Source organism: Arvicanthis niloticus, chromosome 18 (genome assembly GCF_011762505.2).
Source record: "Arvicanthis niloticus isolate mArvNil1 chromosome 18, mArvNil1.pat.X, whole genome shotgun sequence".
Lineage (NCBI taxonomy): Eukaryota > Metazoa > Chordata > Mammalia > Rodentia > Muridae > Arvicanthis > Arvicanthis niloticus.
In genome coordinates, this window is record NC_047675.1 from 11218665 (window position 1) to 11246261 (window position 27597).

Here is a 27597-nt window from a genome sequence, read left to right on the forward strand (position 1 = left end):
AGAATCTCAACATCTTATACCCACACAGCCTTAAAACCCCAATGCTCCCCAACCCAGCCCTGAGCCCCGTCCTCTTTCCCCACTACTGCATGGTCCCATCTTGACCTTTCAAATGAGCCCCGCCAGTCCTGTCCCCAAGAGTCTGCCTTGCCTCTGTCACCTGCTCCAAGCACACTCCTACCCAGATTGCACACAGAGGCTAAAAATGCATGTATGGAGTAAACCCCAAAGGCTTTTTTAAAAACCAAGAATTCTTGGGCAAGGCAGGGCTTGGGGCTAGTAGCCTCCAGCCACGAAGTCGAAATCCCGAAAGGCTGCCTGTTCGGCAGCTGTGAGGGGCCGCGCATCCCGTGGAGGGCTCAGTGTGGGGGCCTCCCCAGTGAACTCCTCATCAAAGTTGCTGACATCTGTGCGCCCTGAAAGTGTAGGCACGAAGGGTGGAGGCAGGCGACGGGCCAGCAGGACATCCCAGCCCAGAGTCTGTGGAGAGGGGACAAATTGAGTTACGATGGAGGTTGAGAGGGTCTGAAGGGAAGTCTGGAGATCAGCAGGAAGCAGACAAGATGCAGAGGGACTGGGAACTCAGATACATCAAGGGAGTCTGGGGTAGCTCAGGGTAAGTTCTGTTAATGATGACGTGGGCCTGGAGAAGCAGTGGGAGTACAATTAAGGGGAATGAGGGGTTCGGACAAACACAGGGAACATTTCAGAGGAAGGGTGGAGGCTGGGGGGGGGGCAACAAAATTCTTTAAGATACAGCTACTAGATTTGGGGTGGGAGTGAACTGGGAAGAATCCTAAAGCCCTTGGGGTGACTGAGAGGATGCTCACCCTGAAGAAAGGCTGTTTTTTCACATCTTCTGCATCACGCTCAGTGGACCCCAACCTCCGCTCTGGGTTCCTCCGCAGTAGCTGTGAGAAGACGCACTAGTCGATCTGTATCTGATTCGCCCCCGGCACCCCTCCCAGCCTACTTTGTACTAGGGGGTCAACAGGCCGGAGGTGTGCCTACCCTTCTCATGATACCGATGGCCTCCGCTGACAGGAAGCGGGGATATCGAACCTCATCATTGACAATGCTGTCAAATACCTCCTCCTCGTCATCCCCGGGGAACGGAGACTGTGGGGCAGAGAAAGCTGGGTTTGTAAGTTCCCACTTTTAGCCAGTCCACACACCCAGCACTACCCAGCCCCCACTCTTCCAGGAGCACGCTTGTCCCACTGCTGGCTTGCAGGGGAGGTGTCCTACTTTTCAATTACAGAAACAGATGAGAGAGGTAAAGCTGCTGGCTCCAGACCACACTTCATGTGGTAGAAGCAGATCCCACCTCACTCTGAGGCACATGCTTATTTCTATGGAAAAAGGCAGCTGGGCCTCACCTCTCCAACCAACATCTCATAGAGCAGCACGCCTAGTCCCCACCAGTCCACTGCTCGCGTGTACGATGTGTCCGTGAGCACTTCTGGCGCCAGGAACTCCGGAGTTCCGCAGAATGTGCTGGTCCGGTCCCCATAGCCCATCCCTGGGTGGGGTGGAGAGCAAGGCCACGTGAGCCCAGAGTGGCTAGGGGGAGTAGGAGCAAGAGATACTCCAAATATCCATCCAGCCCTACCCCAAATCAGGGTGGGGTGACCCAAATGGGGCTGGAGCTGGTGAACTATCGTGAAGCTGCCAGGGTGAGCAGGTGGCTGACAACAAAGCCCATAGCGAAGAAACGGTCATAGGACCACCTAGGTACAGCCGCACCAGCGGGTAGCCCACCCCCTATTCCTCTCATCCCAGGATTGCAGCCCCTCACCCTCCTTGCAGAGGCCAAAGTCTGCGATCTTGACGTAGCCCTCAGTATCCAGGAGCAAATTGTCCAACTTCAGGTCCCTGGGGAATGGGGGTGTCAGGGGATGTAAAGAGGGATGACTGGGTAGGGATCAGGGCTTTGTGCAGAGCTCGACCATGTCCAGTCTGTGGGCAGAACATGTTCTCCGATACACACCTGTAGACAATCTTGTGTTCATGGAGGAACTGCAGTCCCAGCACCACACAGGCCGAATAGAAGCTGCAGAGATGGGTAAGATCACACAAGCCTGGTTCCACAGGCACCAAAGTCCCTGACCCCTGGGGTCTCATCCCAAAGCTGTGCAGGAGGCAGGCCTCAGGGTGGAGGGGTAGGAGGCGGGCCGGAGAGGAGAGGCGGGGCCTCCGGTGGTGGGTAGGAGCGGGCCGGAGAGGAGAGGCGGGGCCTCCGGTGGTGCGCAGGAGAGGGGCTTGGGGTTGGGATGAAGACTCACACAGCCCGAGGCTCTGAGAACACATCACTGTGGATGTGCAGCATCAGGTCTCCACCCGCTGAGTACTCCATCACAAAGCACACGTGCTCTGGGGTCTGGAAACAGCCGAAAAGGTTCACCAGGAAGGGATGTCCTGCCCTGGTCACGGCCGCCAAAATCCGCTTCTCACACATCAGGCTGGGCGGGAGGCAGAAGTCAGAGCCCGGCTGCCCCGCCCACACCCATCTGTTGGGTGGCACTGCTGCGCAACTTTGAGCAATTGGATTCATTTCTCATTTAGGGAAACGGTACAAGGGTGCAAGGCTCAGGCTGACAGACAGTCCAAGTCCATGCTGGGGACGGCTTGGGGACCAGTAGGCCCGTTCAACAGGCCTGCCCCGTGTGACGACTAAATCACAGGAGGAAGGGGTCTGATCGGTGGTGCAAAGGCTTCCTTGTCTGTGGGGACTGCAAGCACAGCCCTCAGAAAAGCACACGACCAGCAGCGGCACCAAGCATCAGGACGGAGGTGCCTTAAGGCAGACGCAACTGGGCTTCTGCAGCCCAGATCAATAAACTCTTACTTATTCTAGCTTTTGTTCCTGGTTATTAAAAAGGAGGCTGGGAAGTCTAGGGACAGACTGAAGCCTCCACAGGGATGAGAACTGAGAAGAATTCTTTGACTACACCTTCTCTTTAGTGTACCAGACAGTTGTAAGAGGACAAGATCCACGGGCATCTGACAGATAGATCAGAAGGCTAAGTTCTAAGGAAGGCCTGCCTTTCCCAGCATCTGGAAGCACATCTGTTAGAGGCATGATTTTTTTTTTTTTTTTTTTTTTTTGGTTTTTTCAAGACAGGGTTTCTCTGTATAGTCTTGGCTGTCCTGGAACTCACTCTGTAGACCAGGCTGGCCTCGAACTCAGAAATCCGCCTGCTTCTGCCTCTCAAGTGCTAGGATTAAAGGTGTGCGCCACCACCGCCCGGTTAGAGGCATGATTTTAACCTAGGACCCTGACCCCCAAACCGAGGCAGTCCCAAGACCTGACATTTGAGTCCTGAACCTCCTGCCAGTGTCTGTGTGACCTCTAGTGGACTGTTGAACCATGAGCAGAAGGGGACAATGTCAGTATTCACTCGGGGAGGGGAAAGGGTCACAAATGAGTCACAAGACTGAGTCCTACGTCAGCACTCACAGGTAAGAGGGGTGTAAGTTCTAGTTCATGAATCCCTCTCACTGAAATGCTCGGTAGAGGACAGTTTTGGTCTGTTTTCCAAAAATTCCCAAGGGTCAAGACAGGACCTCACCTCTCGACCTCGTCTCGGGCTACAATGTCCCCTTTCTTCAAGGCTTTGATGGCAAAGAGCTCCCCACTGGAGCGGAATTCGGACAGCAGCACCTGGCACATAGTAGGCACAGGCCTTAGTAAACAGGCACACAGTAGGCAAGGCCTTAGTGGACAGTCTGGCCCCCGGGGTAAAAACTCCAAGCCTCTAAGTCCTCCCCCTGCATCACCTTTCCAAAGTGACCCCGGCCAAGCACTGCCAGGAACTTGAAGTCCTCAAGTGTCAGAGGTGACTTTCTCAGGGGGCTATGGAGAAAGAGAGCTTGTAGGGACTTGGAGGGTGTACAGGGGTACAGGTAGGGACTGGGAAGGGGTATCACCTGCACAGGCCAGGGCCTGGGGTCTCCTGGGTCTCTGAAGGCAGCTCTGGAGAGGTGGTAGATTCGTGGGTTGGAGAACTCTGTGGTACAGAGGTCACAATAGCTGTAAGTCAGAGCTCGTGAGTCCCAAGAGCCAAAAGGGCTCTGAGCCACACTCCTCCTCCTCCCCAGGACCTTCTTCTTAGTTTACTCTGCCTTCACGTGGCTAGCACAGGGACAGACCTGAGCACTGGGCTTATCTCCTTTGAGCAGGCTCTCACCAAACTGCCCAGGCTACCTTGAACTTCTGCTCCTTCTGCCTCAGCCTGCTGGATAACTTGGACCCCAGGCTTGCATGGGGTCCAGGTCTTCCTCCTTCTGTAACCCTTTCTGAGACATCACCTATGTGAGGATCAGCTGACTCCTGTGTTAAGAGCAGAGACCCTCAGCATACCCTCTCCATCTCCTCTCATTTTCTTCCCAGAATCCTGCATACTTAAGTATTTTTGTCTGCTTATTTAATTTACTGGTTTTAGCCTGTACAGAATAATGGATTGATTGATTTATAATGCTGGGCATGGAACCTAAGACCTCATACCTACTAGGTGAACACTACAGAGCTTCATCCCAGCCTAGCCATACCACATGAGCACATGACTGAAAAGAATCAGGGCCTGGTGCAGCTTTGGCTCAAGCAAAGGAAGATGCTCTCTACAGCAAGCCTGTCTGCCTGAGGTAGACCTCCGGAATCCACAGGTGGAAGGAGAGAATCAACTTCTGCAAGTTGTCCTCTGAGTTCCACACCTGAAGGGGTGGCACATGTGTATAACCCCCCTCCCCCACTAAAAACAACACACAAACACATAGATTGAAACAAACAAAAAAGAGGGTCTGAGGGCATGGCTTTGTGGTCTGAGGGTGTGGCTTCCTGTTGTAACTCAGGCCTCAAAAGACCTGGCTTCTATCTTCCTTCCTTTCCAAATGGAGCAAAGGTGGCAAGCAGGCAGCGTAGCCAGGCACGTGCTCAGCACTGGGTGGAGGCTGGGGCGCAATGATCAGAAAGGAAAGAAAACTGGGCCAGAAGCAGGGTGTGCTGGGTGAAGGTGCCTGCTGCCAAGACTGACAGCTGGAGTTTGAGCCCTGGGACCCACAGGGTGGAAGGAGAGATTTCGCCTGCAAGTTGTTCTCTGACCTCTACATGAGTGCCCACACACTCACACAAAATAAACTGCACGGTAATAAAAAGTTTAAAAAGAAGCCAGGCATAGTGACACATGCCTTTAATCCTAGTATGCAGGAGAGAGAAGGCAAGCTCTGTGATCTTGAGGCCTATCTGATCTATACAATGAGTTCTAGGATGGCCAGAGCTACATAGAGAGGCCCCATTTCAGACAAGTAGGTAGGTAGATAGGTAGGTAGATAGATAGATAGATAGATAGATAGATAGATAGATAGATAGATAGATAGATAGAATAAAAGGAGAGGAAAAGGAACATTGTATTTGGCAAGACTGATGGACAGCCACCATGCACTGGCCTGAGCCCAGCAGATGCTGACCACCGATGGACCAGCCTATGGTTAGATAGCCTACCAGAGCTAGAAATGGCTGGAGGGGAAAAGGAAAGGAGTAACCCACACAAGTTCTGTCTATGGAATGGCCTCTTTGGCTGTGATCACCCAACCACATAGCTCTCATCAGGCTCACAGAACAGAGTCAATTCCTTGTTTACAAAAGACGACTATGACCACAGAACTAGAGGAAGTTCATGACAGCTGCACCCCACTTCTTTAGGTAACTGCTATCAATAGAGCAGCACAGTTTGTCCTTGATATAAATTGGGTTTTTCCCTTGTGTTTTGGATCAGCAGTCCCTAACTGAACTTCAGACCCACCCTTAAGAGGGACACATGCCAGGTGCTAGAGACCTAGCCGCCTACCCAGGGTTAGTGAGATCACAGACCTCAGAGGAGAACCAACAGCCACCACTTCACTAAATCAACACAACCCATAACTACATTCTAAATATTTATGGTTACCAGTGGTTCTCAACCTGTAGGTCAGGACTCCCTGGGGGCAGGTCAAACGGCCCTTTCACAGGGGTCACAGAAGACTATCACAGACATTTAGATTATGGTTCATGATAGCAAGATTACAGTTGTGAAGTATCGATGGAAGTAATCTTTATTTTTCACAACATGAGAAATTGTATTAAAGGGTCAGCATTGGGAAGGTGAGAACCACTGCCTTATATCCACATATAAAAGTGGTCCTGTCCGGGCAGTGGTGATGGGAAGGTTGAGAACCACTGCCTTATATCCACATATAAAAGTGGTCCTGGCCAGGCGGTGGTGATGGGAAGGTGAGAACCACTGCCTTATATCCACATATAAAAGTGGTCCTGTCCGGGCGGTGGTGATGGGAAGGTTGAGAACCACTGCCTTATATCCACATATAAAAGTGGTCCTGTCCGGGCAGTGGTGATGGGAAGGTTGAGAACCACTGCCTTATATCCACATATAAAACTGGTCCTGTCCGGGCAGTGGTGATGGGAAGGTAAGAACCACTGCCTTATATCCACATATAAAACTGGTCCTGTCCGGGCGGTGGTGGCACACACCTTTAATCCCAGCACTTGGGAGGCAGAGGCAGGCGGATTTCTGAGTCGAGGCCAGCCTGGTCTACAGAGTGAGTTCCAGGACAGCCAGGACTGCACAGAGAAACCCTGTCTCGAACCCCCCCCCCAAAAAAAAAGTGGTCCTCATCCCTCATCAAGGAAACTTCTCTCTACAACAGATGGAGACCACCACAGAAAACCACAATCAGTCAAAATGCAGAGGTGTGGAGCCCAGTTCCAGCGGATAAGTTCCAGAGGATACATTTACAAAACACTTCCAGACCTAAGGCTCAGAGAACACTGAGAGAGGAAGAGAGGTGGGGCCAGAGGATCAGGGAGTTTGCTTTGAAGCTGTGTCAGAAGCTAAACCTGCCCCTCTCAACAGCACGACCGCCCAAATGAGCTGGAGATGGACAATAACTAGAGACATGCCACAGTGGACAGGGAAACGCCACGAGACCCAACCCTTCTGAAAGTACTACAGCCAATTAAAGTATGCTTCAAGTGAGAAAGTCTTCCCGAAGAAAAGCACACTAACTGGTTATCCAGTATTAAATGACCAGACTTGAAAACATACAGAAAAGTGACATTTTATACATTGAGCAGGTTGTATATAAGAATATATAAATATTTATACATACACAGATGCATGCAATAGCAATTAATGAAAAAAGACGCCATGAATTTGACAGGGAGGAAGAAGGAATTTACAGGAGGGTTTGGAGAGAGGACAGGTATACTCTAATCTCAAAAATGAGAGAAGAGCATTCCCCTCCCCACAGAAAATCTGCTATATAGCTGAGATGACCTTCTGTTCCGGATCCCCCTGCCTCAGCCTCCCACACAGGAACCACACAGGCACATTTCTGCCCTCTTTCGACAGCTCACACTTGGTTTCTTTTGTTTGTTTCTTTTTTCGGCCTGGGATGGAACCCAGAGCTGAAAGTGGGGAAGACAGGCTGGAGTCTCGCTACCCAGCTTCCACACTGATATTGTTAAGCAGGTATAGAAATCAGGGGGAGTGCCGGGGATGCAGTTGTCAGAGCACGTGCCTAGCATGCAGCAAGCCCTGGATTTCATCACCAGCACCCTATAAACTGGGCATGGTAATCCCAGCATGCAGGAGACTGAGTTGTTCAACAGTTCAAAGCCTGAAACTACATTCAACAAAAACAAACAGCCAAACAACCAGCCTTGTTCTCCTGGACGATCTGGGTTAGCATCTGGAGGTTTCTGAAACAACAAAACAGGTGCCCTAGGCTCCCCTGCCCAGAGGGGGTGCACACTCACCAGGCTACACGAGGTGGAGGGCAGCCCTGGCGGGCTCTTCTGGGATGAGCTGTCTGAGTCAGCACCGAGGTTCAATTTCTCCATGGATATGTCTCTGCAGAACAGGGAGGAGGATGAGTTGGGAACCTAGGACTCTGGGAAACAGGAGAGGAGCGACAGGTGGAATTGGGGCCATGCTTCTTCCTTACCCAGTGTGCCTGATCTCAGAGCCTGGAGATGCATTGGGACTAAAGGTGCCAGTGGCCACGGCATTAGGGATGAGTCTCCGGAGCAGCCGCACCCAAGTCGCCACATCAATGTTCATCTGTCTGGCACGCTGAAATGCCTTCCCTGAAGTCACAAGGGTAGGGTAACCACCTGTGACATCCTGAGGTCCTTGGCTGGCCAACCCAGCTCACTAGAACCATCCTTACCTTGCTGCTTGGAGAAGATTTTTTTCTGCCTTTGGAGCCTAGGGATCCGCTCAATGATGGGGTTACGGAAAGTGACCTGTGGGGACACGCTCAGTTGCAGTAGTCGCAGGAATTGACGTACACACAACCTACATATGGGGCACCAGGAGGCCAACCATCCCTGAGAACATGGCTTGGCTCTAGCAGCCATGTGCAAAGCTGAGTTTTTGGCAGGGACTGTGTCCAGGAGGGTCAATGACTTCACTCATGGATTCATGCAGCGACGGCTGCAGAGCTTGAGAGACTGTTGGCAAGCAGGGGACTTCACAGGGAAGGGTGTCATTGCAAGAAGCAGGTCTCTAGCTGCCAGACCTACTCCCTTCTCTTCTGTCTCCCTGTCAGCAAGTGAGCAGCTCGACCCCACGGTCTGCTTCACCACAAGCCCAGAAGCTATGGGGTGAACGGGTGAACAGCTGCAACCCTGAAACCACGAACCCAAAGAAACCTGCTTCCTACAAGCTGATTTCTCCCGAGTATTCTGTCAAGCAACAGAAAGCTGATGAGCATGGAAACCGTGCTCAGTGCACTCATTGTTTGCCCTCAGAAATTCTCCTCACGAGACAGAGTACCTGACAGAAACAACTGCAGGGGGAGCTCTATTCTGGGCATAGCTGAGGGAGTACAGTCCATCATGGACAGAAGACATGGCAGCTTGGGCAGTGGGGTCCACAGTGGCAGAAGATTGAAGCCCAGGTACATCTCAGAGGACCAGGGAACAGAAAGCAGCAGGACTTAGGGCCTGAGAACAGCCCTAGTGACACACTTCTTTCAGCGAGGCCCCACCTCCTCAGGGTTCTATTACCTCTCAAAAGAGCCAACAGCTGGGGAACAAGTGTTCAAACACAGGAGCCCTCATGGGGACTGAAATAGTTAAAGTTAGTTGTCCAGCTGACTAAAATAACCTAGGAGACCAGCCTCCAGGCACACTTGTGAGGGATTCCCTATGGTAGTTATGTCTACTGAGGGAAGACCCCCTAAAGCTGTGTGAGGCACCTTTCCCTAGGTGGTCCATCCCTGGACAGGATGGAGAGGAGAAAGCAAGTTGAGCACCAGGCACTCACCAGTCTGCTTCCCAACTTTACTTTCTATGCAGTGTGACTAACCACTTACTGCTCCTGCTTGACTTCCCCATCATGATGGACTCTGAGCCAAAAGAAACCCTCTTTTCTTTAAAATGCTTTTGTTAGGGTATTTTACTACAATCACAGGAAAAAATACCTAAGACAGGAACATCCATATTCAAACCACAACAGGCTTCCATCTTGAAAAGGGAGGGTGCATGCTGTTAAACCCTTCTCTGGAGGGAAGGAAGGAGTCTGCACCCACAAGACTGGCACGGAGGGGCTGACATGGAGGGGGCTGGAGAGATGGCTCAGTGGTTAAGGGCACTGACTGCTCTTCCAGAGGCCCTGAGTTCAATTCCCAGCAACCACCACATGGTGGCTCACAACCTTCTGTAATGGGATCTGATGCTCTCTTCTGGCCTGCAGGCAGACATGCAGGCAGAACACTATATACATAATAAATAAATCTAAATAAAACTAAAAAAAAAAAAAAAAAAAAAAAAAAGACTGACATGGAAGTCTGGCAAACAAGTCTCACATCACCCATGACTATTCCCAAGTATAGTCCCAGGTTGGCCACACTACATCGCCTATGACTTGACTCCCAAATGTAGCCCCAGGTTGGCCATACTGGTGGCATCTGGCATGGTTGTTAGGCCCAGCAATCCCAAAATGGCCCTGTGTATTGAAGATTTTGTCACAAGCTTTAGGAGGTGGTGTAACCATTAGAGGCGGGTCCTAGAAGGAATTGAGGTCACTGGAGTTTGTCCACATACAGGACACTGGGAGCCCAGCCCCTTCCTGTGTCTCTCCTTGCGTCTGCATTCTGTTGGGTGCACACGCCTCCTCTACTTATGCTGCTGGCATAATGACAGGCTGAGCTACCAGCCCAGATCCACAGGGCTCTGGGGCTGTGGGCAGAGACCATGGGCCAAAACAACCCTTTCTCTTCCTCATTATCTCAGGTATTCTCACAGTGACAGGAAGACACCCTACACACCTGGGAATGGAGAAATACATTCCGGGACTCCTATCTTAGACTGCATCAGCACCAAGAGGGATGGAGCCTGGTCCTTTGCTTCAGAAGCCCCAGTAATGAAGGGGCCATCCATGTGCAAAGCCCATGATGACTGAGCCTAGTATTCCAACTCCAACACAGGCACTGACCTCTAGACCCAGAGTGTTCCTGTGCAGATGCCATGTGTAGAGATCAAATTTACATTACTCAAAACGTCAGTGGGAAAAAACTGTGGTTTCCAGTTACACCAGCCACAGTTCAGACAGAACATTCTATCCATGGTAGAACTCAGCATGGTGGGCTCGGTGACGACAGCACTCCGGAAGATTCTGTCAGCTGCAGCCATCCCTTGCTGTTAGGCTGCCACCACCACCTTGAGTTTGTTGGTGCTGTCATGCAATACTGGAGATGAAGCCAGAGCTTTGAGGGTGTGAGCCCAGCACTCGACACAAGGCTCACCCAGTGAGCCTTTTGAGACAGACCTCAGTAGATTGCAGTGGCAAAAAGTGGTTCTGGCTTGTTTTTCTGTTTTCCAGACAGGGTCTCTCTAGACCTGACTGGCCTGGGACACACTATGTAGATCATGCTGACCACAAACTCAAAGGTCTGCTTGCCTCTTTCCAGAGTGCTGGGGTTAAAAGCGAGCAGCAGCACCACCACTTGGCCTTGGCTGTGTTTGCTAGGTCTTTGTCCTCCTGTTCTCTTGCTCATCATGGGGCTTGAGGTTGGACGACATCCAGTTTTAATGTTTGTTTGTTTGTTTAATGTATATGAGTGTTTTGCCTGCAGGTATGTCTGTGCAACACATGTGAACATAGTGACTGAGGCCAAAAGAGGGTGTCAGATCCCTCGGAACTGGAGTTACAGACAGCTTTAAGTGGCCATGTAGGTGTTGGGAAACAAATCTGGGTCCTCTGGAAGAGCAGCCAGTGCTCTTAACTGCTGAGCCATCTCTCCAATACCCACACCTAGTTTTATCTGAACTAGAAATGGGACCCATGGCTTTGTGCATGCTAGGCAAGCATTCAACCCACTGAGTCCCACCTATCACCAAACCAACACATGATTGACAAGGTACAGCCTTCTGGGAGCACTGTCACATGTGTGGTTACTACTGACTCTTCCTTATGTGTGATGTGTGGCCCCTGGCACCAATCCCAGCTTTCATGAAGCTCGCTTCCCATTATGGTTCAGAAGCATCTGAAATTAATCTCCCCATGCTAGACAATCAGAGGCAAGGAAGCAGGAAACATCTTGGGGGTCAGAAGTCAGAAACCAGGCTGTACCTCAGCCACCAGGCAGCCCTGGGGTTCCATGTCCAGCTGCACCTCATGCCTCTCGTTGTCCAAGAAGTCCTCCAACTTCAGAAATTTGAGAGCACACAGACCCCTCTGGTCTCGCCAGAACACAGCCAACTCCAGCTCCCGAGCCTTAAGAAAAACCAGGGCCATCACTTCCTGTGTCTGACATCCAAACTCCCCTTCTAATTCCCATTGCCCCAGCACGGCTCACCCTCTCCAGCTCCAGGGTGAAGCTCTGGTCCCAGGCATTGGGGCCGCATGGCTTCCAGGCTGTTTGCCCCACCACTGTGTTGTCCAGCTTGAGCACGGTGCTGACCTCAGCTGAAACCAGGAGAGGGTGGCAGGAAAGAGGGAGGGGAGGGCTTGCTCCATATCCTGTCAGAGTCCCTCAACTCCCTCAATGCTCTGCCAGCATGCCTTTCACAGTAAAGCCTTTAATTCAGACTTTGCATTCCCACACCCAGCACAGGTTTCAATTTCTCTGCATCTTCTCTTACACTTGTGGGTTTTTGTTTTGCTGTTTGTCCTGTTGTTATTGTTTTGGTAAGTCATCCCATTGGATGTCACATCATTTTTTATTTAATGTATTCATTTTAATTTGTAGTTACTTTTATTTTTATGTGTATATGTGTTTTACATGCATGTATATTTATGCACTAGGTGTGTACCTGGTACCTGAAGAGGTCAGAAGAGGGTGTCAGATCTGGAACTGGACTTGGGGATGCTTGTGAGCAGCTCTGTGGGTGCTGGGAGCGGAACCTGAGGGCCTCTTCAAATGTAACAAGTGCTCTCAACTGCCGAGCCATCTCTCTGGGCTCTAATTTTTATTTTGGAATTATGTGTGTGTGTGAGAAAGTGTGGAAGTTTGTACACATGGGTGTAGTGATGGTGACAGCAGTTAAAAGGCAGCTGGTGTGGGCTGGGGTGGTCTGCAAGTCCAGTGCACACTCTTAACCACTGAGTCCTTTCTCTAGTGCATGTACAACATGTCAATAGTTCAAGGCCACAGCAGCTATTGCGCGGGCTCACTCAGCTGGCTGAATCATGAGTCACTTGAGCCTAGTTTAAGGGCAGACTGGGCAACAGACTGAAACCCTGGCTTTAAATAAGCAAATAGACAAATCAATAAAGAAAATGCTACAAATGCGGCCACCCAGCCCACACACCCACCCACCCACCCACCTCCCCCTGACCACTCACTGGCATTCTCTGCCTCCCCCCTGAGGCTGCTCCGTCCACTAAGGCTTCCACTTCGGCTGTAAAGGCCCCTAGATGGGCGACTCAGGAATGGAGTGCGGCTTTCGGGGGTCCCAGATGCCCCCACTGAGGGGGGAGGGTTCCAGGGGATGGTCTCGGGAAGGTTGTTGCAGCCCACCACTCGTACTTCCAGGGTCCCTGCAGGAGGGGCAGGCTCATGGGAGGCGGCCGGAGGAGACAACACAACAAGGGCTCTGACACGGTGTCAGAGTGGCAGGGGTCTACGAGGCGACATTCAGGGCAGCCAAGGGAAAGGCCTGAGACAGCAGGACTGGGGCCAAGAACTGATGATCTGCATGAGCTGCTGCTGGGTAGGGGAAAAAGACAGGGCCAAGGAGGAGGCTGAGGACAGTAGTCTAGAATCAGAACGGAGCAAGAAGATGGGGTTGCTTGGCTGTTAGAGATGGAAATGGGGACTAGGGGAAAAGGGGAAGAAGGCAACGGGGTAAGCATAGTCAAGGCTGGGGAGCCTGGAGATCCAGGCAAGTGGTCTCAGGGCTAGGTCCCAAGAGTGCGGTCAGTCTGGAGCCCACCTGTGAGTGGTGCAGGCTTGCTCAAGGTGCTGTAGTGAGTGGCAGGGAAGGGCCCAGGCAGCATCGCACTGAAGGCTGCAGATGAGGCTGCAGTGAGCTCCTCCCGAAGCAGCCGCCCCTTGGGGTGATCAGCAGGCAGCTCCCCGAGGCGCCGCTCCAGTGACTCCCGCAGCAAGCCCAGCTTCTGGTTGGACTCAGTCAATTTCTCCTGAGCCTGAGGCAGGAAGGGAGAAAGCTAAGGACAGGCACAGGCTCTTCCCCAAGAGCTCACCCACCTCCAGCAACTTCTTCCTCAGGCCTAAACCTCAAACCTACTTAGAATCATCAGGTGGAGCCTTGAAAACTAGGCTTTGCCCCTTGTTGGAGCCAGGACCCTCTGAGGCACCAACCTCACTAAAGCTTCTTGCTGTGCCCCACCTCTCACAGGCCCCTGAGACTCTACACTCTGCTTCTAGCTTAGACATGGACTGTCTCTCTCTCCTCCTTCCTACTGAAGCTCACACCTAGTGGCAGTCCATCTGAGTTACAGCTGCACCCTCACCAGGACCTGTTGCCAGAGAATCCCCTGTCTCTCCTAATTCCCTTCAATGCCACACCCCTAGCTGAAGCCCTCAATGTTGGTCACCTCACTGACTGCCTTGCGGTCCGGGGCCTTTGCAGCACTGAGCAGGCGCAGGACGTTCTTGGCGCCTTCTGCCACTGCATGCTCCACTCGAAAATGGTGCCGTAGCTCCTCAATGCGCAGCTCCACAGCTCCCAGGTCTGCATCTCCTGTGCACATGGACCACACAACAGCGACACCTTTCAGACTAGCCTGATCCCAGACACATCACCATACACGGCCACCAGAGCACATCAAGATTCCTGCTCTGGGACAGGAATCCCCCCAAATTCAGTCTTACTCAAGAACACATCAAGATTCCTGCCCTGGGACAGGAATCCCCCCAAATTCAGTCTTACTCAAACACCATAATGTCTAGGGACATGGTCACCCAAGTACCTTCACAGAGATGACACACAGGCACACTGATGACCTAGGCTTAGGGACAGATATACTGTAACAGCCCCTTGTCATTCCCAGGGACTAGCATAGGACAAAGAGAACACTGTAATCTACAAGGGCAGATATATCCACACCCAGGAGTCATCACCCATACATTTCATTTTTCACCAAGGGACTGTCAAAGACAAAACTCAAGACTCTCATATGACACTGGGATTCTTCACGGGACACAGTAAGAAACTCAATGTGTGTCTCCTGGACCAGTGGACACTGGAGCTCATCCCCACTCCTGGACCACTGGACACTGGAGCTCATCCCCACTCCTGGACCAGTGGACACTGGAGCTCATCCCCAATGAGTTGGTACTGGAGTCAGGGCCTCTGGGTGAGATGAGGGCATGAGGGAGCATCGTCCTTAGAGCAGTAACAGAGTTAGCCATGGATTTACGTAACACACGTAAATCACCTGATGGAGTGCAGGAAGGCCTGATTCCATCCCAGCACCAAAAAAGCAACATCAACAATAAAACAAGAACCCCAAAAGACAAGCAAGGAGCTGAGTAGAGTGGAGCACACCCAGAATTCCAACACCCAGAATTAGAGAGTGAGTTCCATGCCAGCCTGGGGTACATGAGACCTTATCCCCCCGCCCCCCCAAAAAAGCAAAGGGGCAGAGATAGGTTGCAACAAGACTGCAACCTGATTTGACTCCAAGAACACACAAGATAATCAACCACAACATCTGGGAGACTGAGGCAGGAGAATTACCATGAGTTCAGGGCCACTGAGTGAGCAGGACAGATGCTCAGTCAGCTCTTGGCATCTGTGATGGTTGTTTCTGTTCTGTTCTATTTTGTCTCACCATGTAGCCCTGGCTAGCCAGGAACTCCCAAAGATGTGCCTGTTTCTGCCTCCTTCGTGCTGTGATTAAAGGCACGTGGATGATTGATAGGTCTGTGTTACTACGCCTGGCTCACCCAGGCTCTGTCACACCACTTCTCAGCTCGGTGCATGCGTGTGCACCCACCCCCACACACACAAATAAATCTTTAAAACAACCCTAAAAACAAGGGCTAGGACATGCTAAGTCCTATAGTGCCTACATAGACTTTACCATTAAACAGTTGGGGGCACAGTCCAATAAAAACTAGTTTTATAAACAGGCCTAGTTTATAGGAGCCTCTGGATTCCACCTTAACCACAACGGAAGGAAGGAAGGGGGGGTAGGAAGGAACCATCAGGTGCATTTGGCCTGAGAGTGACATTTGGCAACAACTATCCTAGCCCAAACCTTGAAGGAAACAGCCAGAAATAGACAGGAATAGACTCCATTCACAGTGAGGTTAATTCCCACCTCCCTGTCCTCCACAACAGGGCATTATGGGTAAAGGCTGACCTCTGGAAGGCTGGTCAGGCAGCCAATGTCCAGGAAAGGTCTTACTTACCTTGGGCCTCATCAGGTGCTGCCTGACTCTCCAGCTGGCCAGCCTGTAGTGCTTGCAGCGCCCGGCGAAGCTGCATGCGGATGATGTCAATCTTGGTCTTACTATCCTGCAGCATCTGTTGGGCTGTCAACAGCAGCTTCCGGTCCTGGAGACAGACATGTAAGGTGAAAGGCAGAGTGAGAACTCAAGCCTGAGCACTGACCCTGCTGTCCACATCATAAAAGGTAAAAACATTCGTGTGTGCATACAAGGACACACATTCCCACCGTCCTGGGCCAGTGCAGTAACAGGTAGGCCACGGGCTTCAACTCTAGCCCTGCTACCTGACAACTTAGTGTAGCCCGTCTTTGCTGCTTTTTCCCACCCTTTGTCCCCTCGGTTTCACCCCCTATCACTAGATAGGAGAGAAAGAGAGATAGAGGGAAGGGAGGGGAAAGAGTAGGGAGCAAGGGAGACGGAGAGAGATCCTTGGTGTTGCGGCCCGAGCTGCCCCACGCTTGGGGGCCAGAAATGTTGAGAACTGCACTACCCCACGTTTGGGGGCCAAAATGTCTCGGACCAGTGTTGGAACCCGCACTGCCAAAAAAAGCCTTGGGGGCTAAACTGTTAGAGCCCAAACTGTCCCAGGCTGCTCTGGTCGGGGTTCAGCAAGAGAGAGAGTGAGGACGGACACGAGGAATGGAGACCAGAGTGTGATTCAATCCCATTTATTTTTCAGTCTCTCTTCTTCTCTTCAAGTCCCTAGTCTTGAGTTCCTAGTCCCTAGTCCCTAGTTCCTAGTGCTTCCAAGTTCCAAGCTTCTTTCCAAGCTCTCTTCCAAGTGCCTGTCTTGAGTACAAATATCTAATCCCTACTTGCCTGTCTCAGTCTCAAGTGCCGACTCCAAGTGCCTAATACTTAATAATAACTTCTTCTGAGTTCTCTAGTCCAAGTGTCTTCTTCCTCAATGCCTAATTCCTACTCCAAGTTGTACTGAACTCTTCTGTCTGCCTCTCACCTTTTATATGTCTCACTTCTAAGCCACACCTTTAAGTCATGCCCTTAGGTCTTGTCTCTAAATCTGATCTCTAAGTCACTCCCTTAAGTCTCAGCTCTAAATCACACCTTTAAGTCTCACACACCCAAGGAAAGATCCTGGGTATCTAAAGCAAGATGCTATCAGAGTGTGCTCAGCTGTTGTAGGCTAATGTAATCAAGTCTGTTGTCGGGGTATACGGCTCAAGATGGCTGCAAGGATGATATCAGCCTTCTGTCGGCTCCCCACACCTTGGGTCTAAATTTCTGTCTTCTTTCTTCTTTGAGCATGACTACTAACAAAACTGCAACCACCACCCCCACCCCACCCCCAAATGACCAACAATCACCAACCCTGCTGATTGGGGCTCTAGCATTTATACACCCTCTGAAAAGTCCCCAGAACTCCAAATGTCACACAGCTGCAGAAACTATCTGTAGCTGGCAAAACCGCGCCTCTGCTAGAGCACATGGCAAATCAGAGTCAGCTGCTGTGGACTATCTGAAGCAGCCCATATCCCACACCTGGGATTAAAATGAAAAGATGTTCTTTTTTTTTTTTGTTTTTTTTTTTTGTTTTTTTGTTTTTGTTTTTTTGAGACAGGGTTTCTCTGTGTAGCCCTGGCTGTCCCGGAACTCACTCTGTAGACCAGGCTGGCCTTGAACTCAGAAATCCACCTGCCTCTGCCTCCCAAGTGCTGGGATTAAAGGCGTGCGCCACCACCGCCCGGCTGAAAATATGTTCTTATTTCTGAGTTTGTTAAGAAACAAAAATTCCAAAGCTGTCAGTACAGTTCAGTCTTGCTCCCTCAGCCTTGCTCTCTCTCACTGCTGTGTGCCTCAGTGCCCTCATCTGCAAAGTCTGGATCTCCACTGCACTGAGGACTCACAGCCCAGTTTAGACCAGCTGGAGCTACATCTGCCTCACCTCTCCGAACAGCTCTGTACAAGTGTTTACAGAACCACACACAAATGGCCGTGCACTGCACTAACATAAGAAGCCTACAGCAGACCAATCCAGAGGCAGGCAGCAGTCGAGTAGCTGCCAGTTGGGACACAGCCTCCTAGCACAGCGATGAAATGTTCTGGAACACTGTCTTACCTTGGTGCTGCCATTGCTATACGTCTGGATCATGTTTTCTGCCCCTTGTTTGACCTTGAGCTCAATGGCCAGCTGCTTCTCCAGACCAGCTACTCGGCTCAGGTTGGTGGATGAGCAGATAGGGCTGCCCTCTGCAAGGGACTGGGGAGCATCTGAGGAAACAAAAAGAGAATCAATCACACAGTGGTCACTTCGGTGTACCCAGGAGACCCAGGAGATTTTGTCCAAGCCTAGGAAGCCTTCATCCAGAAAAGGAGCCTAGGGGCCAGTATACAGACAGGAGACATACAGCTCTCAGTGACAGAGTGGACTTCAGCATGAGTTAGTGACCAGGTATGCAGGTCTTCCAGGATAGGTGGAATAAATGCCCCCATCTGCCTCAGAATGTATAAGCCTACTGGTGTGGGTGTGATTATGTCTGTAGGCCACAAGTGGTAGTACCCTAGATGCGGGTGCAAGAGTGTACATGTGAGAGCGTATGATGATACTGCTTCTTGTTGCACAGCTCAGCTCTGATCTCTAGGGCCTTCTGGGATTGTTTTGAGACTTGGCTGTTGTCATTGTCAGAGGTGAGGTCTGCAATTCAAAGAGAGATGCAGTGGTGGGGAACTAGAGAAGAGGCTTATGAGACTCTTGGCTGAATTCTACCAGTGTTGGACCCCAACAGCTGACACACCCATACGTAGAGGGGCTGAGCCTGTTGGCTGTACGTAGAGTCCTCTGGATGGGACAACCATGGGATACCTCTGAGGTTGGTGTGACACAGTGTGAGAGCTCTAATGTCATTGTGGGTTAGTGTGTCTCTCTAGGTATAAGTGACAGGATGCAAACCTTGGACACAGTTTGGATGAAACTGTGCTACTATCGCTAAATCATGGAATCATGTTTGCTGTGTTGCCCAGGTGGCATAATTAACTGTGTACTTCTCTGGGCATATGTGCGACAGTATAAACTCTCTGGGTATCTTCTAGTGTCCTGTGGCCATGAACATCTTAGCTACAAGATGAAGGCACTGTAGCCTTGCTTTGTTACTATATGAACATATATAAAACTATTAAACTCTGGCAATGACAAATTGTGTTGTGGGTTTTCTTTTTGTTTATGTGTGCACATATGTGCATGTACATGTGTGTACAGGGAAGCCAGAGGACAGGGGTTAAGTTCCTCAGTTGTTCTCCTCCTTCCTTCTGCCCTTCCTTCCTTCCTTCTTTCCTCCCATCCTTCCTCCCTTCCTTTATTTTTGGGATAAGGTCTCACTGGGCCTGGAGCTCTCTGAATTGACTTGTGTGACTGAGCAGTGAGCCCAGAGATCCTCTCTCTCAAGTGCCAGGATTACCAACACATACAACTTTTTACTTGGGTGCTTGGAATCCAAATTTACATCTTAATCTTACACAGCAAACACTTTCCTAGCTAAAGCGTTCACAAACACAGCTCCTCAATCTGTAGGGTTTTATTTTAACCACAATCGAAAACAAAATACTGTGTTTTTAAGAACAGGGTTTCTCTGTGTAGCCCTGGCTGTCCCTGGAACTCACTCCATAATGGCTGGCCTTGAACTCAAGAGACCTGCCTGCCTCTGCTTCCAGAGTGCTGGGATTAAAGGCATGTGTCACCACTGTCAAATTAAAAACTAGGTTCAAGTCTGTAATCTCTGCCACTCATGAGACTGAAGCATAGCCCTGCTCTGGAAGCTTAGAAAAATTTTGTCTTAAAAAACATAAAAAGAAAACAAAAATGAGAAGAACATAAATATATAAAACACACAAAAAAATTAAGCAAAAATAAACCAGAAAAATAGTCTACAAGTGCTGATGTACTGGAATGATTTAGGGATGATGAGGGTGACAGACGTGTAAGATTTGGATGTTTGTTAGTGTGACTGTGCTTCTGGGTTCTCATGTGATAACATGTTACTCAGATGTTGTCTGGGAAGAGCTGTAATGGTGTCCTTAGGTATCTGGTGTTATCTACGTACACCTAATGCCGAGGGCAGCTTTGAATGGGCCTGGGAACAGGTGTGACTGTTCCTCTGGGTGCTGGTGGCCCTGTGAGTCTGGCCTCCCCTTGGCTTCTGTGGACCCAGGACAGTGTCCTGAGGGAATGCAGCTCCCAGGCTTTCTGCTCACCACTCCCTGCTGCAGGGTCAGGCAGCACCACATGTGCATGCAGCTCCTGCAGCTGCTGGTGCAGCAAGTCAAGGCGTCGAGCAGAGCCCCGCAGCAGCAGCTCCACAGGGCCCAGGCTGCGGCCCAGGTCAGTGGTGGCTCGCCTCAGGTTCTCAGCGCCCTCCTTCAGCTTCAGCTCTTTCCGGATCTCCCGCTTCAGCCGCTCTCGTTCCAACTCCAGCTGCTGCTGCACTCCAGGGGCTGCCAGGTCTGCCCCAGCCAGACCCAGCTGCTCCAGCAGTGACCAGCTGCGAGGCTCACTCTGTAGGGGGAGGGACACACACAGAAGGTCAGAAGCTAGGGGGCAGGTGGACTCACCAGGACACAGCCCACCTGACCCACCACTACCCTACATTTCTCCACTCTAAAATCCCAAGGACAGAGGCCTGACCCTCATAAACGGGATGTCTTGGCCAGAGAAATGGTTCAAGCCTACCCAAGTTCACCCCCTAGGAACCTACACAGTGGAAGGAGGTCCTAAAGATTGTCCTCTGATACCCCAACATGGATAAAGACTGTCCTCTGACACCCCAACGTAGATAAAGACTGTCCTCTGACACCCCAACGTGGATAAAGACTGTCCTCTGACACCCCAATGTGGATAAAGACTGTCCTCTGACACCCCCAATGTGGATGCACAAACAAACAAACAAACAAACCGGGGGCTGGAGAAATGGCTCAGCAGCTAAAAACATATCACGCTCTTGCAGAGAAACTAAATTGAGTTTCCAGCCTCTAATTCCAAATCCACGGGGACCTTGATGCCTCTGGCCTCTGCAGGCACAGGTATGCATATGTATATAATCCCACAGATATAACATATGCATAATAAAATAATATCAATAAGTAAATAGTAGGTCAAAGACTAGGCCAAGCACAAGGCCCCTTCCTTACCTGTGTGCACACCAGGGTCTCCATGGTATGCCCTGTCTCCCTATCTGTTACCTATGCAGTGGGCTTCTGGCAGAAGGCTCAGATGATCCCCTTTCTCTTCTGGTTTCCTGCATTCCTAACCAGGAAGTCCCAAGGGGAGGCTATTGTTTCTTTTGCTGTCCTCCAAACCCAGGAGGACCTCAGAGACAGATCCTGGCTTCTCTCATCTGCATTCCCAATCTAGGAGGTCCCATGGGCTGGTCCTGCTTCCCTGTCTTCTGTGTCTGGTACTCCAAAGAGCACAGCTCATCTCCTCCCAATCTCCCAAGTTTCGCCCTCCACCTGGAGAGCTGTCACCAGCTCCCCTCCTCCTTCCTATGCTTAGTCTTCAGTCCAGGGGCACCCAGAACAGAACCCCAGTTTCTGCCACATGGGGTCTCCTTCTGCCATCCTGTGTAGACTCCTACCTCCAGCTTCAAATCCAAAGGGGGATCAGTTGCCATCTGGGTCCTAGGTCTGGTCTGAGAGCCACTCCCTCTTCCTGAACCTCAGCCCTGCCAGGGCCTCTGGACTGCCACTTCCTCTTTCCTTCCAGTTCCCAGCATCCTCTGCGCCAGGACAGCTCTAGGGCAAGTTTTTTGTTGCTGTTTTGTTTGGGGGTGGGGGTTGTTTTGTTTTGTTTTTGAGACAGGGTCTCTCTACATAGTTCTGGCTCACCTGGAATTCACTATGGCAACTAGGGTGGCTTAGAACTCATATATCCACCTGCTTCTATATCCCGGGTACTGGGATTAAGGGTGTGTGCCATGTAAGAGGTTCTTCCCCCATCACCCCCTAAATGGCCATGCCTGGTTCTCTGGAGGCAAGCCAGGGAGAAACAGTCCTCAGTACCTGACACACTGGACACACCTGTCCACAGTATATTATGTAGCAGGCAGGGTCTTATGTGGCACACAGCATGTGTGTGGACCATAGTCTTACAGGTGTGGTCACATTTCCAGCTCTGCAGGTATGAGATTTGCACACTTCAATTGAGGGATTGCCTCTGTTGGACTGGCCTGTGGGTGTGTCTATGGGCTATTTTCTTGATTGCTAATTGAGGTGGGAGGGCCCAGCTCTCTGTGGGCGGGGCCATCCTGGGCAGGTGGGCCTGGGCTGTATAAGAAAAGGAGCTGAGCAAGCCAGAGGAAGTGAGCAGTGAACACTGTTCCTCTGTGGTTTTGCTTTAAGCTTCTGTCTCGAGCTCTGACTCTGACTTCACTTCATGATGGACTATAATTTATAAAACCAAATAAACCCTTTCTTCCCCAAATTACTTTTGGTCAGTCTTTCATCACGGCGATGGAAAGCAGACTAGACCAGTTCCCACCTGCAGGAGAGTAGGGGTAGAACAGAGGTTCCCAAAGGTGCGCACATGTAGCTCTGCAGGTCTGTGCCTGGCTCAGTGTGTACACAGAACACTAACACAGACGCCTGCAGGTGGATGTCTGGGACACAGGCTCGGGAATGCAGAGTAGTCTCCCACATATTGCACTCCCTCCAGTATCGGCTTCATGAATGTGCACACCGCCATGCTTGCCTGCACAGACCCTTATAAACAGCTATGAGTGCTAGTTGGAGTCCCTCTGGAAGCTACTCACACACTCCACCTGCCAAGTGGCCATAGCCCACAAGCTCGTGCACATGTGCGTGCATACTTGCACGTGTGTGTACGTGTGTGTACGTGTGTGTGAGTGTGTGTGTGTAGTTCAGGGTTTCTACATGCTCACACTTCATTTCAGATGTACCACCCATGCCCTGAGATCCCTCAGGCCCTCAGCCCTGCTACTACCTGTTCACATCCCTATCGAGAGACCCTCCCACTTGTCCCTTGTCCCCGACTTCCCCCTAAGAATCAGAACAGCAAGTTCTATAGGGAGAGAGAGAGAGAGAGAGAGAGAGAGAGAGAGAGAGAGAGAGAAAGAGAGAGAGAGAGTGTGTGTGTGTATGCATGCGCATGAGCACGCATGCTTCCGGTACACAGGCAGCATCAACTTCCTGCTTCCTCCTACCCAGATGTCCACCCTGGCTGCTCACAGCTTGGAAGCCTAGGGAGCCTACCTGGTTTAGAAGTAGCTCCCTGAAGCTAACACCAGAAAGAAACAGCCCTAAGGGGCCCCAACAGCAGCCCACAACTGTTTGCCAAATATATACTGAATCTCAACTGTCAGAGATAGCAGTTACAAGGCTGTTTATATCAGGATCAAGATACATATGAGAACATTCTGTTTCTCACTGGATTTTTGCCATGATCCTAAAACTGCTCTAAAAAATAAAATATAATATTTTAAAATAGTAGTGGTGGTGCTGGAGAGACAGTTCCGCAGTTAAAGGCTCTGTTCTTCCAGAGGACCTGAGTTCAGACCCGAGCACCCACAACAGATGGCTCACAAACGCCTGTAACTTCAGTTCTGGGTGGATCTGACATCTCTAGCTTCTGTGGGCATATGTATATACCCCCCAACATATATAATCAAAGATAACAAATAAATAAAAGTAATAGTCATGGTGCCGATAACAGCAGCTACAGGTAGAGGGTAAAGCTTGGTAGCTTGTATAATCTCTGTACCTCAAAAGTAGCAGCTACTACAGCCTTATCCAGGTCTCAACTAATGTCCTTCCATGTCACAGGTACTATCTGTTTTGTTTTGCTTCATATTGTTTTGTGACTGGGTCTCATATAACCCAAGATGGCTTTGAATTCATACATAGGGAAGGCTGGCCTTGAACTCCTGATCCTCCTGTTTCCACCTTACCAGTGCTAGGATTGTAACGTGCAGATGCTGGGGATGGACATATAAGACAGATAGATATGAAACTATCTTCAGAATGAAGAAACTGAGGCCCAGCAAAGCTTGTTGCTGTGCGCCTTTAATCTCAACACTCAGGAGGCAGGGGAGATCTCGTTGAGTTCCAGACCAGCCGAAGCTACACAGCAAGTCCCTGTCTTCTCAATTAAGAAAAAAAAAATTGCTCGAGGCCAGCCTGGTCTACAGAGTGAGTTCCAGGACAGCCAAGGCTAACAGAGAAACCCTGTCTCGAAAAACCAAAAAAAAAAAAAAAAAAAAAAAAAAAGAAAAGAAAAGAAAAAAGAAAAAAGAAAAAACATAGAAAGAAAGAACAAAAGAGAGAAAGAGCTAGCTGAGGAACTCACACTAGCTGGGAAGAATCCCATGTCCACCACACCTTGCAGTAGTGATCACCATCGTAATGAGCAATACTCTCCTAGGCTCTTAAGCCCTTCTGAAGGGTAAATGAGGCTGCAGGCCAAGAGCACAGATCCTGTGACCCTGTCATCTCCTCACTGTGTATCTGAGCAGTAGTCACCACAGGGGAAAACCGAGGCTCAAAGAGGCCATAGCTGTACTCTCAGTGAAGGTGAAGTTGTCTTCTCACTGCCTCTAGAAACACATGTCAATGTCTGCGGTCATTCTTGTTGTCATTACAACCAAAGTATATAGGGGACGCTTGTCAGATGTCAACATCCTGAGGTGTACAGGACAGCCCTCACCACAAAATGATCCAGGCAAAAGGGCCATTGCTGGGGCCTTGGGAAGGGACATGGGTTCAAAGTAAAGATGTCATGGAAGCACAGAACTGGCTGAGGCTCCACCTCTCTCCCCATAACCATTATCTCCCCCCAGGGTTTCCCCTGGCTGTCCTGGAACTCTATTGACTAGGCTGAGCTCAAACTCAGAGACCTGCCTGCCTCTGCCTCCAAAGTGCTGGAATCAAAGGTGTGTGCCACCACCACCAGACCCCCATAACCCTTCTTAACCCCACTGCCTCCATCAAAACGGAAACAAGAAACAAGTAAGGTAAAGTCGTTTGACCCAAGAACTCATTAGGGAAGTCAGCATTGGCATTTAAACCGGGCCTCACTGAGCAACACTCTGGCAGGACCAGGCCCCACCCACTGTCGCCCACCAGTGCCCCAAACCCAACAGGCAAAGCAGGTACACAGCCAGCAGCAGGACCAGCTCAAGCATTGGAGCAAAGAGAAAAGGTGAAGGCCCTTGGCCCCACCTCCAGCAGAGAAGGCCTGAGAATGTAAAAAGCATGCAGGGAGGGAGGCAGGGCCTCCTGGGTCCTCCTCCCCTGGGTGAGTCACTTCTGCCCAGGAACAAGGAGTCACTTGAGGGCATCAGGGCAAACGCCTGGCCTGGCCTGGTCTTGAGGAATTAGAACGTCAGCTTCTCCACCTGCCGTTACAGATCTGGAGACACAAGACCAAGAACTATCACCTCGGGGAAACCCTCTTGGCAAAGTGGCTAGGAACCCAAAATCCCACTTCCTGAGATTTCAATGCCTGGGGCGTTTCCAGAATCTAGACAGGACATCCGTTTGCCAGACACAGAACAGACAGGCATGGAGACGGTGGAACAGGGCAGCAAGTCCAAGCGGGAATGAACAGACGGGAGAAGATAGGAAGGGGACCAAGATGTAGGTCCAGCCTCATTCTGGGAATCACAGCCTCCATATGTTGCGTCCTACGTGGGACGCACCAAGCACATGCATGTACTGGGAGAACCCTACACAGCACTCAGTGGGCTTGAAGGGGAGCCTGCACCGGTGCATCAGCCTGGAGGTCTGACCTTGTGAGATCGGCAGCACCAGATACGCCCAGCTCCTCGGCAAGGCCGGCAGGCCATCAGCAGGACTGGGGAAGAGGGGTACAGGGGGGTACAGGGGAGACATAGGGGCAGGTGCAGAAGGAAATGAGAACCAGTTACACAGGACAATGGACAGCATGGTGAAGAACTAACGGAACCACAAAGATACAAAGATCTCAGATTTGGGCCATTGAATTAGAGAGTGGGAAGTCAGTCACCCCGACCCTGACCCTGCTTCAGTAGCACCCAACAGGTCACACAGGGAGGGCCATGTGGCTGGCAGATGCCAGTCACAGGTGTCTGTTGCGGGGGTTGGCGGGGGGGGGGGGCGGGGAGCAGTGACCCAGCCCTGTCACTTTCCAGATATAAAATCCTTCCTGTCTGTGTGACAGGACACGCCCCACCTGGGTTACAGCTCCATCTGTCAGCCTTAAGGGTGGCTACAGGGAACGGGGCGGAAGGAGGAACCCGGCCTCAGGCCTAATGAAGTGGCTTAGACACTTCCTCCAACAGGTGCCCATCTGGGTGGCGTCAAGACCATCGTAAAGACGTCTGCAGGCGGGGGTGGCCCGAGCTTTGTTGTGCGGGGGAGGGGATCGGGCCGGGCACTCCTCCGGTCCGCGGCAGGGTGCCAGGCACCTGCTCCAGGTGAAGCGGCACCTGCCAGAAACCGAATGCTGAAGACCCCGAGAAGAGGGTGGGGCCGGAGGCACCCGGACCCACAGCTGGCCTCGGACACGAAGTGGGGACCCCGCTGCACCCGCTGACTCTCGGGGAGGGCCGGAGGAGGGGATGCAGCGGTAGAATCCCGAACTGCAACCCTTCCTCCGACCCGGTCGGCACCTCCACCTGCTACGAGGGCCCGCGCGGGGTACCGATGGGGACCTCGTCCCGGACTCTAGCTGTGCTGTGCCTGGGGTCCTCCGCGCCGTCCGGCCGTCCCACGGGTGCGGACAAGTCTCCTACCTGCACGGCGTCGCCGGCCATGTCCTCCGGCCGCCCGCCCGCCAGGGGTCCCAGCGCCAAGGGAGGGCTTGCGAGCGCGCGGGCGGATGCGGCGGGAGGCGCGGCGCCCAGACCCTCCCTGGCGCGCTGCGCGCTCTGGCCTGCTGCGCTCGGCCGGGCCTGGCCAGGCCTCCGCCGAGCTGCGCCCTCGGGCCCCAGCGGCTGCAGGATGGGTCACGTGAGCGCCGAGGTCCGCGCCTGGGGAGGAGGCGGGGCGGGGGCGGGGCTCCCGGCGGCCCCCGGGGCTTGCAACCCGGAGTGGGGTCCCAGTTCGCGGTGCGGTGCGGTGCGGCAAGCGTTCCTCGTAGCTTGGGGGACTCAGAATGGGCCTAAGCAGCCACGAGCCTCAGAGGCCTTGTCCCCTGCCTCGGACCCCATTGAAAGCAAAAGTCCGGATCCATCAGCCACACACAGCGGCCAGCTCCACAGAGGCGTCTACTCATATACCCCGAGGCAAGCGCAGGGAGAGCCTGACTTCAAATCCCAGTGTCCTGGGCCTTAGGGGACCACTGTACCCCTCAGGACAAGGATGTCTGTAAAACTTAATGACGAGGAGTAGGGCAAGTGTGCAGACCCCAAGTTCGCAATAAACGCCATTAGCTGTCACTTCTTTCTCATTGTTTTGAAGACTATTTTGATTCATGTGTGTTAGAAATTAAGTTCTGGGGTGGCAAATAAAGAGACCATCCTTCTAAATGAAATGTCTGAACAAGGCAAACTTTACTCTTCATCAAGACAGTGTGCTGCGGAAAAGCAAAGAGAAGACAGGAAGTGTATTTGGTTTCTATTCTAACTCAGGTGACCTCACAGTCTTACTCAATTGGCTAGTCTGAAAAAAATTAGCGCAGAGGAAATTGAGGAGGAAGGGGAAAGGGGTCACTGCTCCAAATGATCAATT

The 27597-nt window shown here is 51.5% G+C and overlaps 1 protein-coding gene across 2 annotated transcripts; it reads right to left on the bottom strand.

Annotated features, from left to right (window-relative positions):
* Positions 1-214: 214 nt before the first annotated feature.
* On the bottom strand, positions 215-26869 carry Pkn1 (protein kinase N1). 2 transcript variants are annotated; one of them, XM_034522247.2, is made up of 22 exons: positions 26661-26869; positions 20131-20431; positions 18002-18153; positions 15886-16030; positions 14064-14209; positions 13439-13652; positions 12849-13043; positions 11860-11969; positions 11634-11777; positions 8227-8302; positions 8002-8143; positions 7814-7907; positions 3931-4010; positions 3781-3856; positions 3573-3664; positions 2286-2462; positions 1991-2053; positions 1799-1875; positions 1380-1522; positions 1012-1119; positions 831-911; positions 215-480 (listed from the first exon to the last, which is right to left on the bottom strand). In XM_034522247.2, exons 1-22 carry the CDS (start codon positions 26679-26681, stop codon positions 277-279), a joined length of 2841 nt encoding a protein of 946 aa, XP_034378138.1. In that variant the 5' UTR covers positions 26682-26869; the 3' UTR covers positions 215-276. The 2 variants fall into 2 exon arrangements, with proteins under 2 accessions (XP_034378138.1, XP_034378137.1); XM_034522246.2 differs by lacking the exon at positions 26661-26869 and adding an exon at positions 21510-21629.
* Between the last annotated feature and the right edge of the window lie 728 nt (positions 26870-27597).